Source organism: Varanus komodoensis, unplaced genomic scaffold, assembly GCF_004798865.1.
Source record: "Varanus komodoensis strain SLA01 unplaced genomic scaffold, ASM479886v1 scaffold20_1, whole genome shotgun sequence".
NCBI classification, from domain to species: domain Eukaryota; kingdom Metazoa; phylum Chordata; class Lepidosauria; order Squamata; family Varanidae; genus Varanus; species Varanus komodoensis.
This window is the reverse complement of record NW_025335587.1, coordinates 3,205,705-3,229,269: the sequence shown is the minus strand read 5'-3', so window position 1 is coordinate 3,229,269 and position 23,565 is coordinate 3,205,705. Positions and strand designations below refer to the sequence as shown.

Here is a 23,565-nt window from a genome sequence, read left to right as displayed (position 1 = left end):
CCAAAACTGGACAAAGGCAATACCAAGCATAGCAGCCAGCTATACATCTAAGATCCGTGTTGGATCCAGAAGAGCCCAAAGTTGTAAACTACTTCCTTTGGATGGAATGGATCCACTTCCAGAACAAGTTGTACTTCCAATCCCAGATTAGCTGGTCTACTTATCATTAGAATCTTTGTTGGGTCGCAACTGAGTATCATTTTGTTAGCCAACATCCAATCCATTGCTGTATCTAGGCGATGGTTATCTTGAGCAAAGTGATCCAGTTCATCCTAAAACCTTGGATGACCTCTCCTAGTGAATTCACACAAGTGGTAACAAGCAAAGGAAAGAAAATAGAGCCCTGTAGAATCCCATAGACCCACCTTTCCCAGCCCAACGTGTTTCAGATCTTTGGGATGATAGCTCCTGACAATTTTTCATGCTGGGACTGATGGGAATTGGAGCCTAAAATATCTGGAGGGTGCTGGGTTGGGGAAGGCTGCTATAGGCCTGCAGTCTAGGGACTGAGCAATAGTCTCCAAGAACCACCTTCTAGGAGTACTCAGCCAGATAGGATCAGAAGAAATGAACACTGTTGATGCAAAGCTGATGAAAAAAATAATCTAATTTCTCTGCCATCCCAGCCATGCAGTGCCCCTTACAGTGTTTGGTTTCATTTTCCCTAAGCCTTTCTCCTACTTTTCATCATTCTAAGCTCATCAGAAAACTGGTGCATTGCTACTTGTTCCACTGACTGACTGACTGACTGACTGACTGTTCTTTATTTGTATTTTCAAATATTTACAATTATCTTCTTAATTCTGATTTTTGTTCTAGTGGTTTTCATGGGCAGTTCAAAATATCCAGATGAGAATGGGTTTGATGCTTTTCTGAAGAAACATGGGGGCAGTGACAATGCTTCAACAGATTGTGAACGGACAATCTTCCAATTTGATGTACAGAGGAAGTACTTCAAGGAAGCTCTTGATAGGTATCTCAGTCAAAAAGGTGGCATTATAGTGGAGTGATACTGCTTCTCTATTTATTACTGAAGGTTCTAATGGAATAATTGTTAAGCTTTGAGTAATTGCTTCAGAAAGTTGGGTGCCTTTGTAAATATGTAAAGACTATCATATTTAAGGTAACAGCTAGTAAATAATTTCCTTAATTAAAATAGGAAATATTTTAGAAAGTCTGTAAGGGAGAATTATATTGAGGATTGAGCATAGCTAGTTGGGGAGTACTGATGGTAGTTGGACTTTTTTCTGTCTAAGCATCAATAAAGTCTCTCTCTCTCTCTCTCTCTCTCTCTCTCTCTCTCTCTCTCTCTCTCATACATGTGAATAAATCAGAGGCACCGTGGTTCCCCTAAAAACACCCAAGGACCTGTAAAAAGTGTTTTAGGGACACCCCTTGTCCACTCTTCCATGTAGGATATCTTAGTTTTTGGGGGGTACTAGAAAGCCTTAACTGTCTCCTTGGTTTTGCAATGTATGCCAAGCATCCTAGAAAATGGTAAAACTTGAGGTGAAATTCCAGTGGGGGTACACAGGGCGAATGATTCCCCAAGTTTTGAAGTGCCCCCCTGCTGCCAGTAGCAGGAAGTCACTGTCAACACTTGGGGTAAACCTGGAGCAGCAGGCCTCCTCCATAGAAACAGAGGGATCACAAAAACAAGTAGTTTCTGACCTGATAGGCTTTCTTAACACATCAGTGATGTGGAAAGGGTAAGGGGATACTTAAACAAAAATAAAGATTGATCATAGGCACCCTCCCTCCCCACCCCAACACACAGGTAGTATTGGGGATCTGTGGGGGCCACATTTTGGGTGTCTCAAAATGACTGGGAAAGGCACGTTCAGTGTTGACTTTCTCAATGCTGCTGTTTTAGGAAAAGTCAAGCTGTCGTCTGTGCTAAATGGCTTGTCATGGTTCAGGGGACATTTTGATACTTTCGCAGTGTTCCCTGAGATAGTGCAGGAGAACCAACAGGGAAAGAGGAGGAGGCACAAAAACCTTGCTGTGCCTGATCATCTAACAAGTCCAGAAGAATTTTAAGCACAGTGTGTGGTTATAATTCCCAAGAAATTTAACATATCGTGCAAACTCTTCCATTGACGTTGTAAAAGTTTCTTGTTTTCTACTGTTACTAATTGTAGACATGTAAGATATAGTTGCAACTCTTTTATATCTGAAAATTAATTTTGTGTCAGCTTCTTAGGTTGTCGGAAAAATGTAAGTTTACAATATCTTTCTGCTTCAGATGGGCACAATTTTTTATTCACCCTTTAATGATCCGGGATGCAATAGATCGAGAAGTTGAGGCTGTAGACAGTGGTAAGAAGTCTGACTTTTCAATTTACATTTAGTTTTTTAATATGTACCTTTGCTTGGTATGAGGTCTGATCAATTAAAAGGGAGAGATGAGTTGAATAGGTTTCTGGTTGCATTATAGTTCCATCTAAAAATGTAATATATTACATCTATAGTCCATCTAAAATTTGACTAGAGACATATAATAGAAAAGTCTGCATGGGCAGTCTGTGGGGGAATTTCCATACAGAAGCTGGTTTCTGTCCTCTGGATTTGGTCTGGTGCATTCAGAAAAGTGCTGCATGTGGTAGAACCACCATGCAGCCAGGGCTGCATCTGAGGTTATCAAAACTAGTTGGCTCTTTCAAAAAACAAAAAACAAACAAAAGAAAAAAACCCACACGAAATGGTTGGCAATCTCAAAGCAAACACCCTGACCATTGCGTGATCCAGAAAAGCTACAGTGCTGTATGCAGGACTCCTTGTCTCAAAGCCTTTTATGGTCTGCTTTGGTTTCCTCTTCCAGAATTCAAAGTTAAATGGTTAAATAGTTTGAGTTAGTCCTTTTGGTTTGTTTTTCCAGTTTTGAGAAAATGAACACTTTCACGAACATGACTTTGTTATATTGCTATAGTCAAGGCTGGGGTTAAAGTCCAGTATTGCCTTGAAAACTGCAAACTTTTTTTAACAGAATATCAGCTTGCAAGGCCATCTGATGCAAACCGAAGAGAAATGTTGTTTGGAAGTCTTGCCAGGTCTGGCCACCCTATGAAGAAATTTTTTTGGGGTATGTTCTGTGTGACCATATAAATGCATAATGTATCAAGACTGACTGAATTCTTAATATGTATCTGTTCAAAAGTAAGTCACTTAGATTTCCGTTGGTCTTACTTTTAGGCTATAGAATTGTAGTCTAAGAAGTGAATGTAGTTCCCATTGCTACATGCTTTAATATTATCCAGCAAAGCAGCTCTTAGTTATTGTCAGGAATCAAATCTTCTTTTACAGAGGCAGTATATCTTTGAATACCTACTGTACCTTGCAGAAGTATTCACCTTCAACTTTTCCACACTTTGTTGTATTACCTAGTATTGAAACAAATTTAATTGGCATTGTTATCATGTGTTTTACACAAGGTACTCAACATTATGAAGATGTAAATCTTTTTATTGTGATGCAAATGTTTTGTAAACCAAAACAATGTGGCACATTTATTTAGCCTGCAGCCCTAGAATAAATCAGTGTAAGGAATGCTAAAGTGAAATGTAGCTTTGGGCTGGGAGAAGCAACGTGTTGGGCTCCACGTGTGTTGGATTCCATCTTTCAACAGGCCCATTCAGCATGGGCAAATAAGGAAGTTGTCATCCAAAACATCTAAAGGGCATCAGGTTGCCTACTAATGGCTTTCAGTTATAGATACTGCAGAATAGGGAAACCTGTTCAAACTAGTTTGCTGCAGTGAGAAGATGATCCAACCTTTAGCCACAAGCTGTTTACACATGCTTCTTCCTTAGCCTTGTATAAAGAGATTCCCTGCTCTGTTTTGGAGTTCTCTTCATAACTGTTTATTCTGTTGTTGTTCCGTACAGTTTGTTCCAGGAAGCAGGGCAGGGAAGCATGGTGGGCTGGTAGGTAGTTATGGCTGGCATTTGCTGAGGACAGCAGGGGCCCATAAACAAGAACCTCCTGAATTTGCTGCTCTGCTTCAGTGTTGCAACCTCCTTCTTCACCTGTCTCTTATTCTGACCGAAGCAGTGGTGTGAATGAAGAAGAGAAGTAGGAGGCCTTACTACCCACTTGCCTACCGTTTGTCAAGCAACAAGTGATAGTAATGAAGTGAAAGAAGATGAGGAGCAATATCAGCTAGTGAAAACTGTGGTGTGGAAGTAGATTCACTTATGCTCGTGGAGGGTACTTCGCACAAAGAACCTCAAAAACATTGAGCTAGCACTATGAGTTGAGGCCTCTTTCTCCTTACTGCTTAAAATAGCTGTTTCTGGAATGTAGAAGCAAAGGAGGGAAATGGGTTTGACAGCCTGACAAGCTAGACAAAATACTTCCTTTTGTCAGTGTTAGTGCTATGTTTGTCAGTACAGCAGACATTCTCCATGAGTTTTGCCTTGCAATTTTTAGTTTTAGATATAACTAATGGGGATGCAGTGCATATGTGCATGCATGAGAAGTTATTTTCCCATTGACTTTGAATTTCAAGAGGCTTCTCTGTTTTAGAGGTTGGCAAAGGATAAGTGTAAGACCTTTTGAGGAAAAGTGTAAGAATTTTACACAGTGTTATTTAATCTTTATTTGATCTTTACAATCTTGCCTGAAACCAGGCATCAGCACAAAATGGCTGAGAATATAAAATGAGCAAAATACAAACATGTATATGAAAAAAGGGGAAAAACATACAGTTACACAGTAACAAGTAAGAGACTCATACTACAGGGTTGGAAAGACACAGTGGTACCTTGGTTCATGAACTTAATCCATTCCACAACTCTGGTCGTGACCTGAATTGGTTGCGAACCAAGTCAAATTTCCCCATAAGATTCAATGTAAATAAGGTTAATCCGTTCTGAACCATAACTTTATGTTATACATAAAGGACGGCATATAAAAGTTTTAAATAAATTAATACATTTTTTTTAAACCTCAAAAATATGAGCCACAACCTGGGCTGCAGGCCAAGCAGCGGCTGCCTCTCCGAGCCCAGTGACGGACGGGCCAAGGTGGAGTGGGAGCGGGGCCATGGCTCTTGCACCTCTGCCACGGCCTTCTCAGGGCAAGCCGCCGCCACCGAGCGCCCACCATGCATCTAACCCCCATGGCTGTGGCCCTGTCCCTCGCCTCCCCTCACCTCAGTCCATGGAAAGCAGTCCTTACCTCCCTCCTCACGGCCCTCTCACGGCCGGGGGAGCCACCCCATGCTCGCTTCTCCGGCCTCCTGCTCCTGCTCCTGCTCCTCCTGTGAGGGGACCTTACTCCACCTCGGAAGCCGGGTGCTGGTGAGGAGCCAGGAAAGCCTCGACCAAGGTGAGTGCATCCTAATGGCTCCCCCTCATGGTGGGAGGGGAGAAGATTATTGTTTGGAGTGTTCGTGTGAGGAACATGGCTGCGATCATGGTCCTCACCCGATGTGGAGTTCATGAACAGAGGCAAAATTTTACCAAAATTTCTATTCGTGACCCAATTTGGTTATGAACTGAGGCATTTGTGAACCGAGATACCACTGTATCTCCCTCTGTCACACAATGGATTGAGGACTTCACAACATTGGTATTCTGTGGGGAAATATATTACCAATGAAAACTTCATTTTAACACTCAACTTGACATTCTTCCTCAACCTATATTAGTGATGTGAAACAGGAACTTTGAGTATATATGCATGGTGTGTGTGTGCATGTGTATACACATATATATTATTAGTAATACTCTTGGGATCAGTTTAATGCATCTCTGATAGTTAAACACAATGTTTTATGAACATTCTTTTATTTTGGATGCTGTTTACAGGTAATGCAGACACTCTGAAACATGAACCAAAACAAAACAACATTGATACCTATACCAGACTGAGGGAATTCTGGCAGCGCTATTACTCCGCTCACTATATGACTTTAGTTGTGCAGTCTAAAGGTAATGTCTGCTCTTTTAAAAAACTGATGTCTACTGTGGTGTATTGCATTGTATAGGCTGCTGTCCTGCATACACTAGCCTGGGTGGTGGTAATTAATCTCTTTTTCTCAGTAAGGTGGGCAAATTGCCTCTGCACTCAACCTCTCTCCTTCAGCTACACTCTAAAATGTAATCCACGTGCCAGATTGCAAGGACAGTTGATGTATACTGGGCAAACTGAGCTTTCAGGTGTTATAGTACTTGTAGACAGTTGATCAACAGGTTTGAACATCACCATTCTGAGAAGATTTTTCTAGCCTTCCATGTGTTGAGTTTTGCATTGCTTTTCTCTGCCCTGCCACTTAGAAACCCTGGATACCCTGGAAAAATGGGTCACTGAAATCTTCTCAGAGATCCCAAACAAGTAAGTCTCTTTTTCTTGCATTTACAATGTGAAATTTTGCACTCCATTTTGCATGCAAGTCATTATATTCAAAGGAAGTCCAACCACAAAGATCATGTTATAGTCACAGCTTTTTGTTTCTTGCCCCTTTCCCTTCGTCCCTGTACTGCTGCTTTACTTGCTGTTCCCCTTGCCACTGCCCTAATGTCTGTGGGAAGGAAAGAGCAATCATACAGGAGCCAAGTTAGGATATGTGAGGAATCTGTTTTAGGGGAGGGAATCTGTGAGATTCCCTGAGCTCAGCTCTCCAGACTGCAGTCCACTTGGTTGCAGCTCTGAGCGAGCTCCTGGTGAATGCACCAGCTTTCATGGGTCACTTGCTAGGAACCAAGCCCCACGTGCTGCACAGGCAGCGTTCCTCTTCCGTGCCACGTGTAGTAGCTTTTGATTGTGCTGCCACGTGTGACATGGAAGGCTGCTGGTTGTGCAACCTTTGTTCTGTGCATATTGTGGACTTCCTCTTGGCTCAGCTGGCTTTCTAAAACCAGGTTGATCACAAGAGGAAGTCTATAAACAATAGAGGGACAGATTCTGTTGAATTTCATCCTGCCTCCAAGTGAAGTATGGAATTTTCCGTGGGCAAAATTGAGCACAAAGAATTGGAGAAGCACATTTTGTATAGCTGTAAAAAAGCAATCTTGCTTATTTATTTATTTATATTGTGAAAACTAAGTAGCATTTTATTTGATAGCAGCACATAACACAGAGGTCAGGAGAAACCTAGAGTCAATCTGGCATTACTTGTTCATCATTACAATACATGTTGCAATGTTTCTCTGGATTCTGTCTAATGAATAGCCGGTCTGTGTGTTGGTTGCTGCCTGTGTTCTTAGATACACTCTGTTTATGATAAGCACAGGTTTAATAAGACAAGTATATTTGATGCTAGAATGCTGTAAGTTAGGCTTCTTTGTGTACAGTGCAGACATGGTGCTTGTTGACTTCAGCTGGTTTTCAAATACTGGTTTTGTGATTTTTAATGTTTGGAGGGGGGTTTGTCTGAGCATGATACTTAAAAGGCATATTTGTATCTAAGAGCAATATAAAGAACCCTCTCATTTTTGCCTTAAATTTTAGTTTGCAGGCAGGATTGGATCAGTGCCTTACTTTTAAGGCACAGTTTCTTATTTGTAGAAACTGTGGGTTGGAAACAATGTATCTGTCTTCATTTTCCCCTTCAAATTTTGTGTAGTTCTGAGTAATTAATAGTGAGCCTGATACAAAGATTTTTGTTTATAGCCAAAACAGCAATGCCATATTTGGCAATTAAAAGACTAGCACATGTACAATCCAGTACACTTTTTGTGAATATTCACTTCTGCTCCTCTGGAAAATGCTTGAGCAACAGTTCATGTGCATATTACTATAAATAAGTTTCTTTCTGCCAAATACATGGTGGTATGATCACCTGTGATAAGTGGAATCTGGAATTAGATTCTTCTCCCACAACAGATGATCAGTAAGTGCTGGCTGTGGTAGGCTATATCCAGAAAAAACAATTCATGTATGAGAATATGATCTTAGGATTGCCCTTGCTGGGCTAGGATGATAGTGCATAATTTTTCTTTTTGTTTTTAAAGTCATTTACCGAGACCAGTGTTTAGCCACCTGACCGAACCTTTTGATACACCTGATTTTCACAAACTTTACAGAGGTGAGTAACCAGAATGGGCAGTTCCCGGAGTGCTAACTGCACTGAATTCATGTTGTATTTTTAACATGGCAATTAAAAATAGTCTGTCTTTTGTACCTTTTCTTTTGAAATAATTATGATGAGAATGTTGATTAATCATGCTTTTACATTTACAGTTGATTTTCTTTAATATTTAGTTGTTCCAATCAGAAAAACTCACTCTCTGAATATCACTTGGGCTCTTCCTCCACAAGAACAACATTATAGGTAAGTTACATGTCTTGCTATGATGGAATCTCTCATATGGATATGATAAAACTGATTTTATTTCACCAAATTTACAGTGGGGAGGTTCAGATGTGATGACAGCACATTGGTAAATCACTGTGATGAGTTGCCGTTAAGTGCCAATGAACCTGATGCATGACCAAGCTCATCATGGTTGCCTTCCCCCTTATTCCTTATCTCCTACTTATACCTGATGGTATGCCATGAACACTATGGAAAGTAATGAGGCTCTTCTCTTTGACAGCCAGAATTGTGAGTCCAGCTCACTGTGGCTGTCAGTCTCTACTGCATACACAGGACTCATGTGACACAGCAGAGAGGATGGGGAGCTGAGCAGGCAATCTCACCTTCTACTGCAGAGGAGACCTCTTAAACAAGAAGGAGGGAAGCTTGACCTACTCTAAGGCTCAAGAAGGATTATCAGTTGGGAAGAGCTGCCTCATATGGGGTGGGAGGTGGAATGAACTGGGACACCTATGACAGCTGTGCCAAACTGGGGTTCATTTTATCTGGCTAGCAGTTTGGCAAAAACAGCAACAGCTGCTCTTGCCACGTGGCTCACTTGTTCTGGGGCTTCACAACCCAATTGGTGGGTTGTGTTATTTGATCTGGATGATACCATAAGTAATTGTTATAGGGCGAAAATATGGAATTGGCCATTGTGACTTAGAGTTGACAATCATAGTAAGTCACAATGGTCAGTCACCATGACTGGGGTAATGCAAAACAACAAGCAACTGTGTTTTTTTTATCATTCTAACATGCATGTCATGTTGTGCGAACCCATTCAGTGTGATCCTATACATGTCTACTCTAAAGTAAATCTTTTTGATTTCCATCAGGCTTGCTCTTGGGTAAGTGCATACAGGATTGCAGCCTAAATTGTTGGTATAGAATAAATTGGTAGATATTTCCACTGATGCCACCCAAACTTGGGTGGAATAGCAAGCACCCTAGAAGAGAGAATGAAAGCCAAGGCAATCTTGATAAACTTGAACGCTTGGCTGAAAGCAACAGAATGAGATTCAATAGGGACAAGTGCCAAGTCCTCCGCCTAGGAAAAAGAAACCAAATACATCAATAGAAGAAGAGGAATACGTGGCTTGACAAAACTAGAGAAGAGAATGGCCTTGGAGTAATTGTGGACAACAGGCTAAATAAGTGTTGTGAGTGTCGACTCACAATATAAATAACCCCACACTTTCGCGGGCAATAAAACTAAAGTCTTTTATTGCTACTTATCCACAAGATTTACAACGCTACAGATAAGCTCTACTGCAATGGTCTTTACAAGGCAGTTGCTAACTCCTTAGTGACGTCCCTCAGGGAACCCACGTGGGGCTAGCTTTCTTTGTCCCACCTTTCCCCCCTGAGGTGGGACAAAGCCTCCTCTGCTCCAATCGGCGCAAGGAACGTCTAAGAGTCGCGCGGGACAAATCTATCCCGCCTCCTGTGTCTTCTGTGTCATGTTCAGGAGATTCAACGTCAGGAGGAAGGGGGACAGCCTGCCCATGCTCTTCATGAGCAGAACTTGTAGTGCCTTTTCCCTCGGGGCCCTCGTGGTCTGACAGAGGCTTGGCTGTTTGCCCAAGGGGTAAAGGGTCAGGATGAGGGATGGCTATCTGTTCAGCTATTCCCAAGCCAGGTTGTGGAAGGGTCACTTGGCCACAGGGTCTCAAGCATAAATCCTCCTGTTCTGATGTCTGATTCTCTCCTTGGGTGTTTGACTTTTCCTTGTGAGGTGCTGCCTCTGTCGGGGCATCAGGCACAACACTACCCCCCCTCCACGACCTCTCCCTCCTCATTGGTGACGGAGATGGGTGCCCCCTGGCTTATGCAGGAAACGGGAGTGGAATTGTTTCAGGAGGATGGGCACATGAATGTTGGCAATGGGCTCCCAACTGCAGTCCTCAGGGGGGTAGCCTTTCCAGTGCACTAGATATTGCAGACGTCCCCTCCAAAATCTAGAGTCGAGGATTTCTTCAATTTCAAATTCTTCCTCTCCATTGACTATTATGGGTGGGGGTGGTGGAAGTTGAGAGTGGAGGGGGTGTTGCTGTGGGGCAGGAGAAAGTAGTGCCCGGTGGAAGACCGGGAGGACTCTCATGGAGGGGGGTAAAGCCAGTCTGAAGGTGACGGGGTTGATTTGTGAGACGATATGGAATGGTCCAGCGCGTTTGTGGGCTAATTTGCGGGAGGGCACAGAAAGGGGAAGAAATTCGGTGGACAACCAGACCCAGTCGCCGACATGCAGAGGAGGTCCGGGCTGTCTGTCTCGATCAACGACTTCCTTGTAGATTGTCTTGGCCTTGTCCAATTGTTGTTTGAGTACGGATTGTATTGAGGCCAAGTTGTGCAGGAAATTTCTGGCAGCAGGGATGGACGACGTTGGAAGTGCTGAAGGAAAGGCTTGAGGATGGTAGCCAAGGTTTGCGAAGAAAGGTGTTTGACGGGTAGAGGCGTGGATGGAGTTGTTGTACGCGAACTTTGCCAACGGGAAGAAAGAGAGCCAGTCGTCCTGTTGATAGTTCACATAGCAGCGGAGGTATTGTTTGAGTGTTGTGTTGAGACGTTCCGTTTGCCCATCAGTTTGTGGGTGGTGAGCTGAAGAGAGGCGCAGGTCGACCTTGAGCAAGGTCAAGAGTTCCCGCCAAAATCGGGATGTGAACTGACTGCCCCTGTCGGTAATTAAAGCGAGGGGCCACCTGTGTGCCTTATAAATATGATGGACGAATAGGGAAGCGGTGGTCTTGGCTGAGGGAAGCCCTGTGCAGGGGATAAAGTGGGTCATCTTCATGAATAGGCCTGTGACGACCAGTATAGTGTTGAAGCCACTTGATCTGGACAAATCAGTAACGAAGTCCATTGAAATGGTGTGCCAGGGCCCGGGGGGGAGGTTTCCACTGGGTGGAGTAGTCCTGGGGGTTTTCCTGGTTGGCGTTTGGCGTGTTGGCAAGTGGGGCAGGAGAGGACGTACGATTTGATGTCATACATGCGGGGCCACCAATAGTCTCTGGAGAGGGTGTGCAGTGTTTTGTAGACCCCAGAATGTCCCGCAGATGGGGAGTCGTGGCATTGCTGTAGTATTCGTTCTCGGAGTGGTAACAGAACATACGGAACATGGTTGTAGAGTAGGATGTTGTCCTCAAATGAGTAGGCGGCAGGAAGGGTGGCCGTCCTCCTCTGTTCCCTCTTTGTCCGGACAAAGGGGTCAGCTTGTTGGGCTTGGCGGAGTTCAGCATTGCAGGAGGTGGAGATAGTCGCTGCAGCTGCCATTTCAGGTTGCAGAATAGGGGTTGGGTCGGGCTGCACTTTGTTGTCGGCGAAGTATTCGGGTTTCCTGGACAGAGCGTCAGCCAGGAGGTTTTTTGAAGGGGGGATGTATTCGATGCAAAAGTGAAAGCGGGCAAAGAATAGGGCCCATCGTGCTTGCCTTTGGTTGAGTATTTTGGCGGAAGCAAAATGGACTAGGTTCTTGTGATCCATTTGGATGAGGACCGTGTGTGGGGAACCTTCAAGCAAATGTCGCCATTCTTCTAAGGCAGCTTTGATTGCTAACAGTTCCTTCTCCCAAATCGTGTAGTTCCACTCTGGACTTGAGAGTTTGCGAGAATAGAAAGCCACCGGTCTGAGGTCAGTGGCGGCCCCATTTTGTGGTTGTAGGAGAACCACTCCAATGGCTTTGTCGGAGGCATCAGTTTGTAGTATGAAAGGTGTGGATGTATCGGGATGGATCAGTTGGTGTTCTGAAGTGAATTGGCATTTCAAAGTGTCGAAGGCGGGTGCGGCGTTGGGTGGCCAATTCAGGCGGCGTCCTCTGTCTTTCAAAAGGTCTGTCAATGGCACAGTTAAGCGTGAGAAGTGCAGTATGAACCGATGATAGAAGTTCGTGAATCCCAAGAACTTTTGTAGTTCTCTTTTCGTCCGTGGCAGTTGCCAGGATAGAACTGCTCACACCTTTTCAGGGTCCATCTGCAGCCCGTCTGGGGAAATGCGGTAGCCAAGGTACAGGAGGGAGGTGGTGTGGAATTCGCATTTTTCCAGTTTAGCAGAGAGGCGATGCTCTCGTGTGCGTTGTAGGATGGCTTGCACATGACGTTTGTGAGACTCAGGGTCATTGGAAAAGATCAACAAATCATCCAGGTAGGCGATCGTCGAGAAAATCGTGGAAGATCTCGTTAATCAATCTGCAAAACGATTGTCCCAAGTTCACAAGTCCAAAAGGCATTACTAAAAATTTGAAGGTGCCAAATCTAGTCAAAAACACGGTTAGATGTTCATAGCCAGGGCGGATGCGCAGCAAATTGTAGGTGTTGCGGAGGTCCAGTTTGGTAAAAATGTGCGCTCGGCCCAGGCGTTCCAAAATCTTTGAGATTAGTGGCATGGAGTGCGTGTTGGGAACGGTGATTGTGTTCAATCGGCGGTAGTCAATACAAACTCTAGGTTCCTCAGAATTTTTTCAAGGCACGATGATGGGCGTCGCTGAAGTGGGTGATGAGGATGGACGGATGAAGCCCTTTTTTAAATTGGTGGATATGAAGTCTTTGAGTTCTTTAGGTGACATGGGTCATAGTTTGCCGACTGGGAGGGTTGCTCCTGGTTGTATGTGGATCTCCATGTCACATGAGCGGTGAGGGGGCAGCTTGTCTGCCTCTTGTGGGTCAAAGACGTCCCAGAAGTCTTGGTATTGTGGAGGGAGGGTGGTGGTGGAAGGCGTGGGGGAGGTAAGAGGAGTGTGGGCTGTAGGATCACTGCAGTGCAGTGAACAAAATGTGGAATTGAAATGTATTTGCCCCAAGTTCCAAGATATCTGGGGCTTGTGTCTGATCAACCAGTCCATGCCAAATACCACGGGGTACTGTAGGTCTTTCACTAATAAAAAAGCTGTTTGTTCGCAGTGTTTGCCAATTTGTAGAGTGAGGGGGGAGGATTGGCGGGATGAGGGGCCCCCTTGCAGGGGATGTTTCTGGATAGAGTCCACCTGCAGCGGGGTTGGTAGTATTGACATAGGAAAACAGTGTTTCTCAGCAATTCTTCATCCATGAAGAAAGCAGTAGCACCATTATCAATCAGTGCTGTGGCTCGAATTGCAGGCTGTGGGTGTGCTTGCAAAGTGGCATTGACCAGCAGGTGTCGGATCGTAGGAGTTTTTCCTGGGGAGAGGGCACCCTTGTGATTTATGGACAGGTCCCAGTATCGTGGTGCTTAACGACGCTGGGACTGGAAGTTTCCCACCTGCTTTCTCAAAGGACACGACCGGGCTAGATGGCTGTTATGTCCACAAATAAAACACGGTCCGTTTGGGTGGTGATAGGCCCTATCTCCCCTTGGAATGCGAGGCCCGGCAGCTCCCAGCTGCATTGGCTCAGGTTCCAGCTGCGGCTGAGGTGTTGCCGTGGCAATGTAGTTATCAGGTGGGAATTGTTGGGGTCTGGCTTCCGCGCATGGGAACCATCTTTCTTTAGTTGGTGGCAGGCCAGCACGGTGTTCCTGCTTAGCTCGGGCCCTCTCATTAAGCCGTTCATCAATCTGTATTGTCAGAAGCATCAACTGCTGCAAAGTTGCTGGCATTGATGTGTGTGCTAAATCATCCAAAACCTCCTCCCTCGAGCCTTCTTGATATTGCACCATTAAGGCCTCCTCATTCCACCCCAAGTCATTCATAAGGAGTTGGAATTTAGTAGTGTATTCAGTAACTGAGGCATGCCCCTGTTTAAGACGCTTTATCTTGCGGATGGCCATTTCCTTGCAAGATTCTATGCCAAGGAACTTTCCCAAGGCAACCATAAACATTTTTGTGTCATTTAATATGGGGTCTTGAGCTATCAGCATTGCAGTTGCCCAGCGGGCTGGGGCCCCCGTGAGTTGATTTATCAAAAAGCCTACCTTCAGCTTGTCATCGGTGAAGTCATTAAGGCGTAGGTTAATGTAGAGTTCACATTGTGCTTTGAAAGTCATAAATTCTTCTTTCTTCCCGTCCTATTTGGGCGGGGGGGCTCCACCGGGCATCGTTTTAAAGTCAGCTCTTGGGTTTGTGTGGGAGCTGCTGCTGTTTACTGCTTAGCACGGAAGTTATCCAGTTCAATTTTATTATTATTATTATTATTATTATTATTATTATTATTATTATAACATTTCTATGCCGCCCCTTGCCGAAACCTCGGGGCGGCTTACAACATGATAAAATACATTGAAATACAATAGTACATAAATTTGCATAGATTCCATTTGCTGTGTTGTCTCCGCATATTTCTTTCGCAGAAGGGCGTTTTCATCTCTGGAGTATAAACCCTCCTGTTCTGATGTCTGATTCTCTCTTTGGGTGTTTGACTTTTCCTCGTGAGGTGCTGCCTCTGTCGGGGCATCAGGCACGACAATAAGAGACGACAATATGATGCAGCCACCAAAATGCCAAATGCTATTTTGGGATACGTTAATAGAAGTATTACTTGCAAATCATGAGAAGTAGTAGTTCCTCTATACTCCTCACTAGTCAGACCCCATCTAGAATACTGTGTCAAGTTCTGGGTATGAAGATTTAAGAAAGATGCAGGAAAATTAGAAAGGGTCTAGAGGAGAGCAACAAAAACAAACCAGGGTTTGGAAACACTGCCCTATGAGGAGAGACTGAGAGAACTGGGCATGTTCAGCCTTGAGAAGAGAAGACTGAGGGGGGACATGATATCCCTCTACAAGTATCTCAAAGGCTGTCACAAAGAGGAAGGTCAAGATCTCACTTATACCAGAGTGTAGGACATGGAATAATCAAGTCAGTCTGTGACAGCCCAGATTCAGGCTAGATATCAGCAAACATTTCCTCACTGTCAGAGCAATATGACAGTGGAACCAGTTGCCTAGAGACCCCTCCCTCTCTAGACATTCAAAAAGAAACTGGACTGTCATCTGAATGAGAGGATGTAAATTGGTGTCCTGTGACAGGAGGGGGTTTGGTCCAATGGCCTTCATGGCCCCTTCATGGCCCCTTCTATGATTTGTATAATTGCATCCTATATACTTAATTGATTTATACTCTCTCTCTGAATATTCAAAGAGTCTACTTATGGTTGAAGTCATAGGTTGTGTTTGTAACATGGGGATTCTCAAGTCCCCGTACTCAGCATGCTTGTTCTACTTTCTAATTCACAGAATGGCTGGAAATTAAGATAATCAAGGTATATTTTATGGCCTCTCCCTCTCTCTTTCTTTTTCTTCTTAGGGTGAAGCCACTTCATTATATTTCCTGGCTCATTGGACATGAAGGCAAAGGCAGTGTTCTTTCATTTCTTAGGAAAAGGTATATACTCAGACAGTGCAACTTACTGCCATTGGCAATTACAAAGGATAAAAGAAGAAATTAAAATATATTAATGCTTAATAGCCACATTGAAAAGAAATTTTTGTAAGGTAGAGAAATATCAGATTCCTCAATGAGTAAGTTAAAGAAAGTCAACCACAAAGCAGCCTGTCAATTCGTACTGCTTACAAACTGTATATAGACATATCTGTTAAATGAGCAAAGGCAATCTGTTGACAGTAGAAACATTACTGTAAATCCCAAATCTACATTTGTACAATATTGTTATTAGGATCACCAAAACATGCAGATTTTCAGATCTTCTGGAACACTTCATCCAGCTGGCTGGTACAGAAAGCAGGAATGGAGGAATAAATAGATTGCAGCAGGATCCCTGTGGATTGGTTGGATTGGTTCCAAGCCCCCCAGCAGATACCTGAAACTGCAAATAATAATGAACACTATATTATATATATTATATACATTTCTTTTTTCACAATTTAGTTCTTACTTCAGCATACAATTTTTTCTTTCCCTATTAAATCAAGAATTTTCACTTGCACAAAGCACCTCATGGCTTCTCTTTTAGGCCAAGTTCAACCATGATTAACTGAAAATGTGGTAACTGAACCAGCAGATAAGGGGGTCCTGCTGCAGTTCAAAAAATAGGCAGATGTGACTTTGAGGTTTGCCATTTAGACCCAATCCCAAGGTGGAGATTTGCAGAATGAATTAATTACTCATTGAGAGGAATTGCAGGCATTAATTTATACCTTGCAATGTATTCTGGGTCTAAGAAATGGGTTCTCTGCCTGATCACTTGTCTCTGAAAGAGTGTAATCAAAGAGTTAATCTCCATTTCTGAAAACAGGCCATTTAGTCTGCAGATTTCCATTATGAGACTGGTTCTAAACTGCAGAACTTATAGATACAATATCTGGCCAGATACTTGGACTTCTCTGTCTCTTTACCCATCTCCTGCCTTTTGTACTGATTCTGAAGAATTTGAAAGCTTATACTCTTCTGTTGTCTTAATAAGGTTATTGTTCAACCGTAGATTTGGATATTGTTTCATGAACCTGCAGAGTTATCTTTATTTTTATTAATAAAAATGTGAATGCTAATACTTAGATTGGATAAGCCCATATAATGGATGGCAGAAACAGTTAAACACTTGATATTAGTATGAGAAGACACACATAGTAATTGCAATATGTTGATAATTACATATCCTCTAGTGACTTGATTTTTATGGAAAATATTAGGAGCAGCATCAATGGTTTGTATCCAGTATTAGGCCTACTTCACATTGAATAAATGTTAAATAAAGCAAAACAATGTGATGTACTAAGTTAAGTCCAGCCTGTCATACATGCCTGCTAGACAACATTTTGAATAGCCCCTTCACAATTTCTTACCCCTGTCCTAAGAATTTTATGATGTGTGAAGATGACAGCAATAGAATTATAGCTCAATAACACTTTCAGTTTAAGCTGGGAGATAAAGCAACTCTTCCCTCACACTGATTGCATTAGTCAATAATGGATAAAGTTGCTTACCTCTGCCTTAAGCTAATTTTCTAAGTTCAGCTGTTTTTTCATTTTGCAAGTAATGATATGTTAAACTTTCCTTTTTTCCATTTTCCCCATTTTTATTTAATTATTTAACAATCTTCTCATTACAACATTTCCAAACAGGTTCTGGGCACTTGCATTGTATGGTGGAAATGGTGAGACGGGATTTGAGCAAAACTCCACATACTCCGTCTTCAGTATTTGTGTGACCCTGACAGATGAAGGTTACAAGCATTTCTATGAGGTGAAATTTAGCTGCAGCTTGGAGCTCTTGTTGTTGTTGCTTACTGCAGATTCCCAAAACTTGAAAGTGCTTTGTGTTCCCACTTTCAGATTGCTCATGTTGTATTCCAGTATCTGAAAATGTTGCAGCAAACAGGACCTGACCAAAGGTAAGTGCAGCTTTTCAGCTTGGTTCCAATGAGCAGTTAGTTTCAGTTTCTTGGTATGTCTTTTATTCCTGTATTAGACTCTATATAATAATGGGAGGAAATGGTTGTTAAAAAGAGATGGAAGAATTAGAAGTCACCCTAATAAGCAATCATAGGAAAAAGCAATGAAAATCAGGTAACTAAGAGGCGAATCCGTTCTGTGTTTAGACCGGAAAAACATTCTGCGATTCTAGAAATGAGGAGGAAGGTGGTAGGGAGAGGAAGTGAACAAAGTACCCATGCTGAGTCCAATTGTTTGTTGGGATCATTGTGTGTACTTCACAAAACAAGAAACCCACTATTGCTTGTTGCCAGAATGGGTCATGTGAATTCAGCCACTATGTTATTTGATGTATTAATAGTCATAGTTACTCTATTTGTATACTGTTTTATAAATATTTTACAGTCAAGATGTTTTACAACAAAAAGCATGACGAAACAAAATCATAAATATATAAGTGTACTTTGTTATCCATAGCATCTCACTTTAAAAGACAATTCAGAACAGTTTAATAATAGATCAGTAATAAAATTTGAATATCAGAATAATTAGTTACTAAAAGGAAGACAAAAAAAGCATCCTTTGACCTAGGAAGTGGTAACAGCAGAATCAGGTGCAAAGGCAGAAGGGGTCAATTCTCCGTCCCAAGGGTGGCAGGAATGGGTGATTTTTTTGGCTTTGATGGCAAATGCCAGAGCTCTCCCCACTGGTGTGATGATCGGACTACTCAGAGAATTTTGTTTTAAGTTTTATTTCTGAAAATAGTTTGCTCTTTGATGATTAATTGTATCATCCACAGAATATGGGAAGAAATCCAGAAGATTGAAGCTAATGAATTTCATTACCAAGAACAGGTATTTAGTTTCTCAAATGTCTCTGACACCAAATCTTAACACTTTCTTGTAGATTTGCCTCTTTTTTTTTTTTTTTGCCTTTGCCATGGTCTAACATCTTGTAATTCACCAAGCAGAAATTGCACAAAAAAGTTGGTGGAATTCTTCTGTTCCAGTCTGTTAGCTATGACCTCTTCCACATTATTGCATTCCATTCTACCACCTAGTCTGTTTTCCTTCATAGCTATCACTCAGAAATCTGTGGCCAGTGAACAGGTTCAGCATTCATTGGACTCTTCCCTATATTTTAAGTTTTTTTTCCTAAATATTTCCTTTGTTCTTCAGAGCCTTTGGACTCTTGTGTCTGGATGATATCATTCTAGTTACACATGAGGAAACTAAGAATGTGCATACTGACAAATGTTTTTTTAACAGATTTAAAATCCTGTTCAATTTAATGTCTTTTAATTTTTCATCTGATTTTGATTATAGAGCATATAGAGTGAGCATACCTTCAGGTTTCCTGTAACGCTCTGGCTGGCTAGATCTCAAATGCTGATTTTGTAGTCTTGCTTAGGATGCATTGGAGAAACTTTAATCAGAACCTTAATTCTGATTACTGTTGAGACTTTGAGTGATTTGGATGAACAAATCCTCACTGCTTCACCCTGCACTGACTTCTGCAGTTGGGTTGCATTTAGGAATCAATTGAATTTGGTACAGCAGAAGATGGGCTGTCCTACCATTGCTTATTTGGTAAGCTGCTCAAATCTGGGACTGCTTGACTAGCTGGATTTGATGCTTGGTGTAGCAGCTGCCAAAATCAATGAACCTTTTGTATAGGGGAAATGATGGTTTGGATCCACTCCAAGTTCAGTCAGACATAAGTGTAAAGGGGAGTGTGTAAATGTTCGATACTCAGATCTGAAGTTTAATTACCTTTTTTACAGACTGACCCTGTTGAATATGTTGAGAGTCTTTGTGAAAATATGCAGCTGTTTCCAAAGGAGGACATTCTGACAGGAGACCAACTTCTCTTTGAATACAAGCCAGAGGTAAGTAGGTTTTTAGGTTTTGGTATGTGAGATGATACTGGCTTTAAAGTACATCTGAAGACCTCTGTACCTCAATCTGGTTGAAATCTTTTCTAAATCTTGAAAGCAGCTTCTTCCAGCTCAGGGCAGGGTGGATAAAAATCAATGATAAAATAATAATAATTTAAACGTTGAATTGTTAAATTTAAATTTTTTTAATAAAATGCTTTCTGAGGAAAACATAGTTTTCTATTTAAAAAACATAGTCTAAAGGTTATTCATCATGAAATGAGGATTAGTTTTTAATTATGTAGCATGAGGATGTGTATTCATGCAATGTTTAAATTTCTGGGCAAATGAATTCCATTAATCCTATCACAATATCATGCTTTTATAGAGGTTTGTGTAAGATTATTGGGCAATTTTTCTATCTAAAAGATACTAGATACTTGCTTTTACAGTTCTCAAAACTGTGACTTTATGTCTGCAGAGATCACATTCTTCTTCACAGCAACAATGTTATAAAATAAATAGAGTTAAGAAAAAGAACTTAATCCCATTGTTCTTTTCCAAATCTACAGAATTACAGAATCAATCCCTTACTTCTTAAATGCTAAGTTTAAAAAAAACAATGAATAGAAGAAGATTTTGGGGAGTGGAATAGAGAAGCTAAGTGTGAGGAGGGAGTGGCAAAGCAGTACAAATGAAAGTGAATGCTTTTGAGCAGAATACTACACAAGTCTTTGGCTCTTTTTGTGTATAGCTTGAGATTTCTCATGTTATTCTGTCCCTGGAGGACAAAACCTATAATGGCAGCAGGCTGTAAAAGAGACCCAGTTTGGGAATATTTTAATGATGTTCCTCTACCTACGGGTAAGGCAGGCATGTATACAAATTATGTAGAAAACCATGATTTAATCTTATTGACTAGTGATTTAAATCATGATTTAAACTGATTTGGTTTCTGGCTCAGGGTCGCTTTTTATGGTTTCTATGCTCTGTTTTCAGAATGAAATGACAGATGAAGAGCTGTCATTTTTGAATGAATAGAGAAGCAGGTTGTTTTTAACTTCTTTATCTTTACAGATCATTGCTGAAGCTCTTAACCAGTTGTCTCCTCAGCGAGCCAACCTGATTCTGTTGTCTGCTGCCCACGAAGGCCAGTGTAATCTAAAGGAGAAGTGGTTTGGTACACAATACAGTGTTGAAGGTACATGCAGCTTGAGTCCTGCTGAAGTAAAGAGAGACCACAAAGGCACTGCAGGGTGGTATATTGGAGTGGGACTGCCCTGCAGGTCATTGAGCTTCTGTTTCCAGGAATTAAGGAATCTCTAGACCGGCTGTTCCCAATCTGGTGCCCTCCAGAGGTTTTGGACCTAAATTCCCATTTGCCCAAGTCAACATGATCTGTGGTGTAGTGGTTAAGAGCATGGGACTGGGACTCAGACGATCTGGGTTCTAGTCCCAGCTCAGCCATGGAGCCAATTGGGTGACTTTGGGCCAGTCACAGAGTCTCAGCCCAACCTACCTCACAGGGTTGTTTTGGGGATAAGATGGAGGAGAATGATGTAAGCTGCCTTGAGCCCTTTGAGGAAAAAGGCAGGATATAAATTGAAAAATAGATAGATAGATAGATAGATAGATAGATAGATAGATAGATAGATAGATAGTAAAAATACTGGGAAGTCACCAGGCTGCGGATGGCTACTCTAGACAGTGGAGAAATAGGATCGTATTCAAACCTTTTAGTACTTAGAGTAGAATCAATGTGAGACGTTCCTCGTGATTTAACTTGTTGCCCTGATTTCTGTAGATCTGTTCTAAGCCTGATAAAGTTTGGATCTAACTCATGGAGTTTCTGACATGGGAAATTTGGGGTAACGAACTGTGTAGGAATTTGGATAGCTTATGTGCAGGGTTGGTCTTCAGCTGCCACCATGTGGAAATATAATGCATATCTAGCAGAAGAGGAGGAACAGAGCTGTGCCTTTTCTATGTAGCTCTCTTCAGTTAGGCCTATTGTCCCCAAGACACACTGTTCTGCTGACTACTTTTGATATTCACAGATGTTGATCCATACTGGAGCAATATGTGGGCCAGTGACATCATGTTAAATCCAGACTTACACCTCCCTGAAGAAAACAGATATATTGGTGAGTGGAACATGGTTTCATAAATATGCAGCATATGGTTGAATTGTGTCTACGTAAGCTGCTTCTATTTTAAATTGACAACAAACCAGTTTTAGGGTATAAGTAAAGTAACTGTAATGTTGTATCCCAAAGAATCAGGGCTGATTGGAAATAGTACAATGCTGATAAGACTAGCAATCCACAGCAGATCATAAAAAACTGCCCTGCCACTACTGATTGCATCCTTATACTGATGGTGCAATGCTTCAGCTACTTGCACAGTTCAAGACCATGTAGGTAAGCTAATTAATTTCAGGGAGTTATGTGCTTGTTCTGTTGATCTGTGAATGTGAAATAGTAATTCCTCCTTCTACTATTTTAGCAACTGACTTTGCTCTGAAAGCCCCTGATTGCCCACAGACTGAATATCCAGTCAGTATACTGAGCACTGAGCAAGGCTGTTTGTGGTACAAGAAGGATGACAAATTCAAAATCCCTAAAGGTATTTTAATGCATGTCTTTTATTCAAATTTCTAATTTGTTTCTATCATATAAATAGTGGATATTTTAGCGAGCACTTTTTTCCTTCAGGCTTCTCATATGACTTCCTTTGAAACAAAAACGTTTTACACTGCTATATTATATGGAATCAACACAGAAGTTTAAAATGTGTGTGACTGTTTTGCACAGCTCTTTTCCCAACTGAATCACATATTTAACTTGGCAGATTTAGTGGCTTTTAAAATGTACTTTTTAGTAGTTAAAGCAATACACATTTATACGACCGCTTAATGCATCTTCAAACTCCATTTCCTAAAATGAATTTCTGCCTTTAAACAAATCCAGACAGAATGAAAGGCAACTAAGCAATCTGTTGATACCATAAACCACCATATTGGTTCCATTTTACTGTCTTATCTGGCTTGGCTGTGTTGGTGCCTTGACTTTAGGGAATGAAGACTTGAGGAATTTTATTTGTCATCTAAACGTTTTGAGCTGAGCTTTTTGAAAATTCTAGATAGCATTTCCTTTATAACTGTAGTGAAGTGTCAAACACAGAGTTTTTATCACTGAGTTGTGGAATTGCACTCCTTTACTAATCCCCTACTTCTGCTAGCTGGGACAGCCTTCCCATCTATACTGGGTACGCAACAGTGCTCCTTTCTTCTTTCACTTTTCCTCAGTGCCAGTTAGGGTTAAAAGGCCCTCTCTGACTGTATGCCAACTTGTTCTACAGCAATCTGTCATGTTTGGAGTAGTCAGTAGGTCACACCAGCAGTGCTGTTTCTAGCTGAATTGCCAGAGTGCTATATGTTTAAAAAAGATGGGTCTGGATGTCCCAAAGAGAAAAACCACAGAAGCAAGTTTTTCTTTCTGTTCACCATTGCTCATTATAACTTTTCTTTCAGCTTATATCCGTTTTCATCTAATCTCACCACTGATCCAGCAGTCTGCTGAGAAGTAAGAGTGACTTCTTACTGTCTTTTCTTTCATTTGCTTTTATTTTTTGTGTAGAAAGCATTCTAAATTATCTTGAAGCATTTAACTGATGGATTCCATTTAGTTTGTAGGGGTGCCAGGGAAGGGTATCTGCTCCTTCAGAGTATCCTCCCCCATTATTATTACATTATTTCTGTATTAGATGTATACCCTGCCTTTCTTCCTCTTGTAAGGAACCCAAAGCATCTTACAAGGTGCTCCTCCTTTCCATTTTATCCTTACAACAACCCTGTGAGGCAGGTTAGGCTGAGAGTCTGTGACTGGCCCAAAGTCACTCAGTCAGCTTCATGGTCATGTGGTGACTAAAACTTGGATCTCCCAAGTCCCAGTCCAGTACTGTGACCACTACTGGCTTTCTTCCTATTATGTACATGTGGGATTATAGATGGTGGTAGTGGAATTCCAAATGCTGTGCTTTTTGATTGCACTGTAAAATAGAGGTGTATGCATCTTATCACCTAAAAGTATTA

General features: G+C 41.8%; 1 protein-coding gene across 1 annotated transcript in view; it reads left to right on the top strand.

The window, feature by feature from the left end:
* The window catches only part of NRDC (nardilysin convertase), a 46,957-nt gene that overhangs the window by 10,182 nt on the left and 13,210 nt on the right, over window positions 1-23,565 (top strand). Inside the window, exons 4-19 of the mRNA XM_044430087.1 lie at window positions 820-973; window positions 2,246-2,319; window positions 2,987-3,082; window positions 5,811-5,933; window positions 6,279-6,336; window positions 7,956-8,029; window positions 8,206-8,275; window positions 15,513-15,590; window positions 17,288-17,408; window positions 17,498-17,556; window positions 18,396-18,450; window positions 19,380-19,484; window positions 20,550-20,673; window positions 21,530-21,616; window positions 21,978-22,097; window positions 23,005-23,056. Coding sequence (XP_044286022.1) covers window positions 820-973; window positions 2,246-2,319; window positions 2,987-3,082; window positions 5,811-5,933; window positions 6,279-6,336; window positions 7,956-8,029; window positions 8,206-8,275; window positions 15,513-15,590; window positions 17,288-17,408; window positions 17,498-17,556; window positions 18,396-18,450; window positions 19,380-19,484; window positions 20,550-20,673; window positions 21,530-21,616; window positions 21,978-22,097; window positions 23,005-23,056 — 1,450 coding nt within the window. The remainder of the gene's footprint in view (window positions 1-819; window positions 974-2,245; window positions 2,320-2,986; window positions 3,083-5,810; window positions 5,934-6,278; window positions 6,337-7,955; window positions 8,030-8,205; window positions 8,276-15,512; window positions 15,591-17,287; window positions 17,409-17,497; window positions 17,557-18,395; window positions 18,451-19,379; window positions 19,485-20,549; window positions 20,674-21,529; window positions 21,617-21,977; window positions 22,098-23,004; window positions 23,057-23,565) is intronic.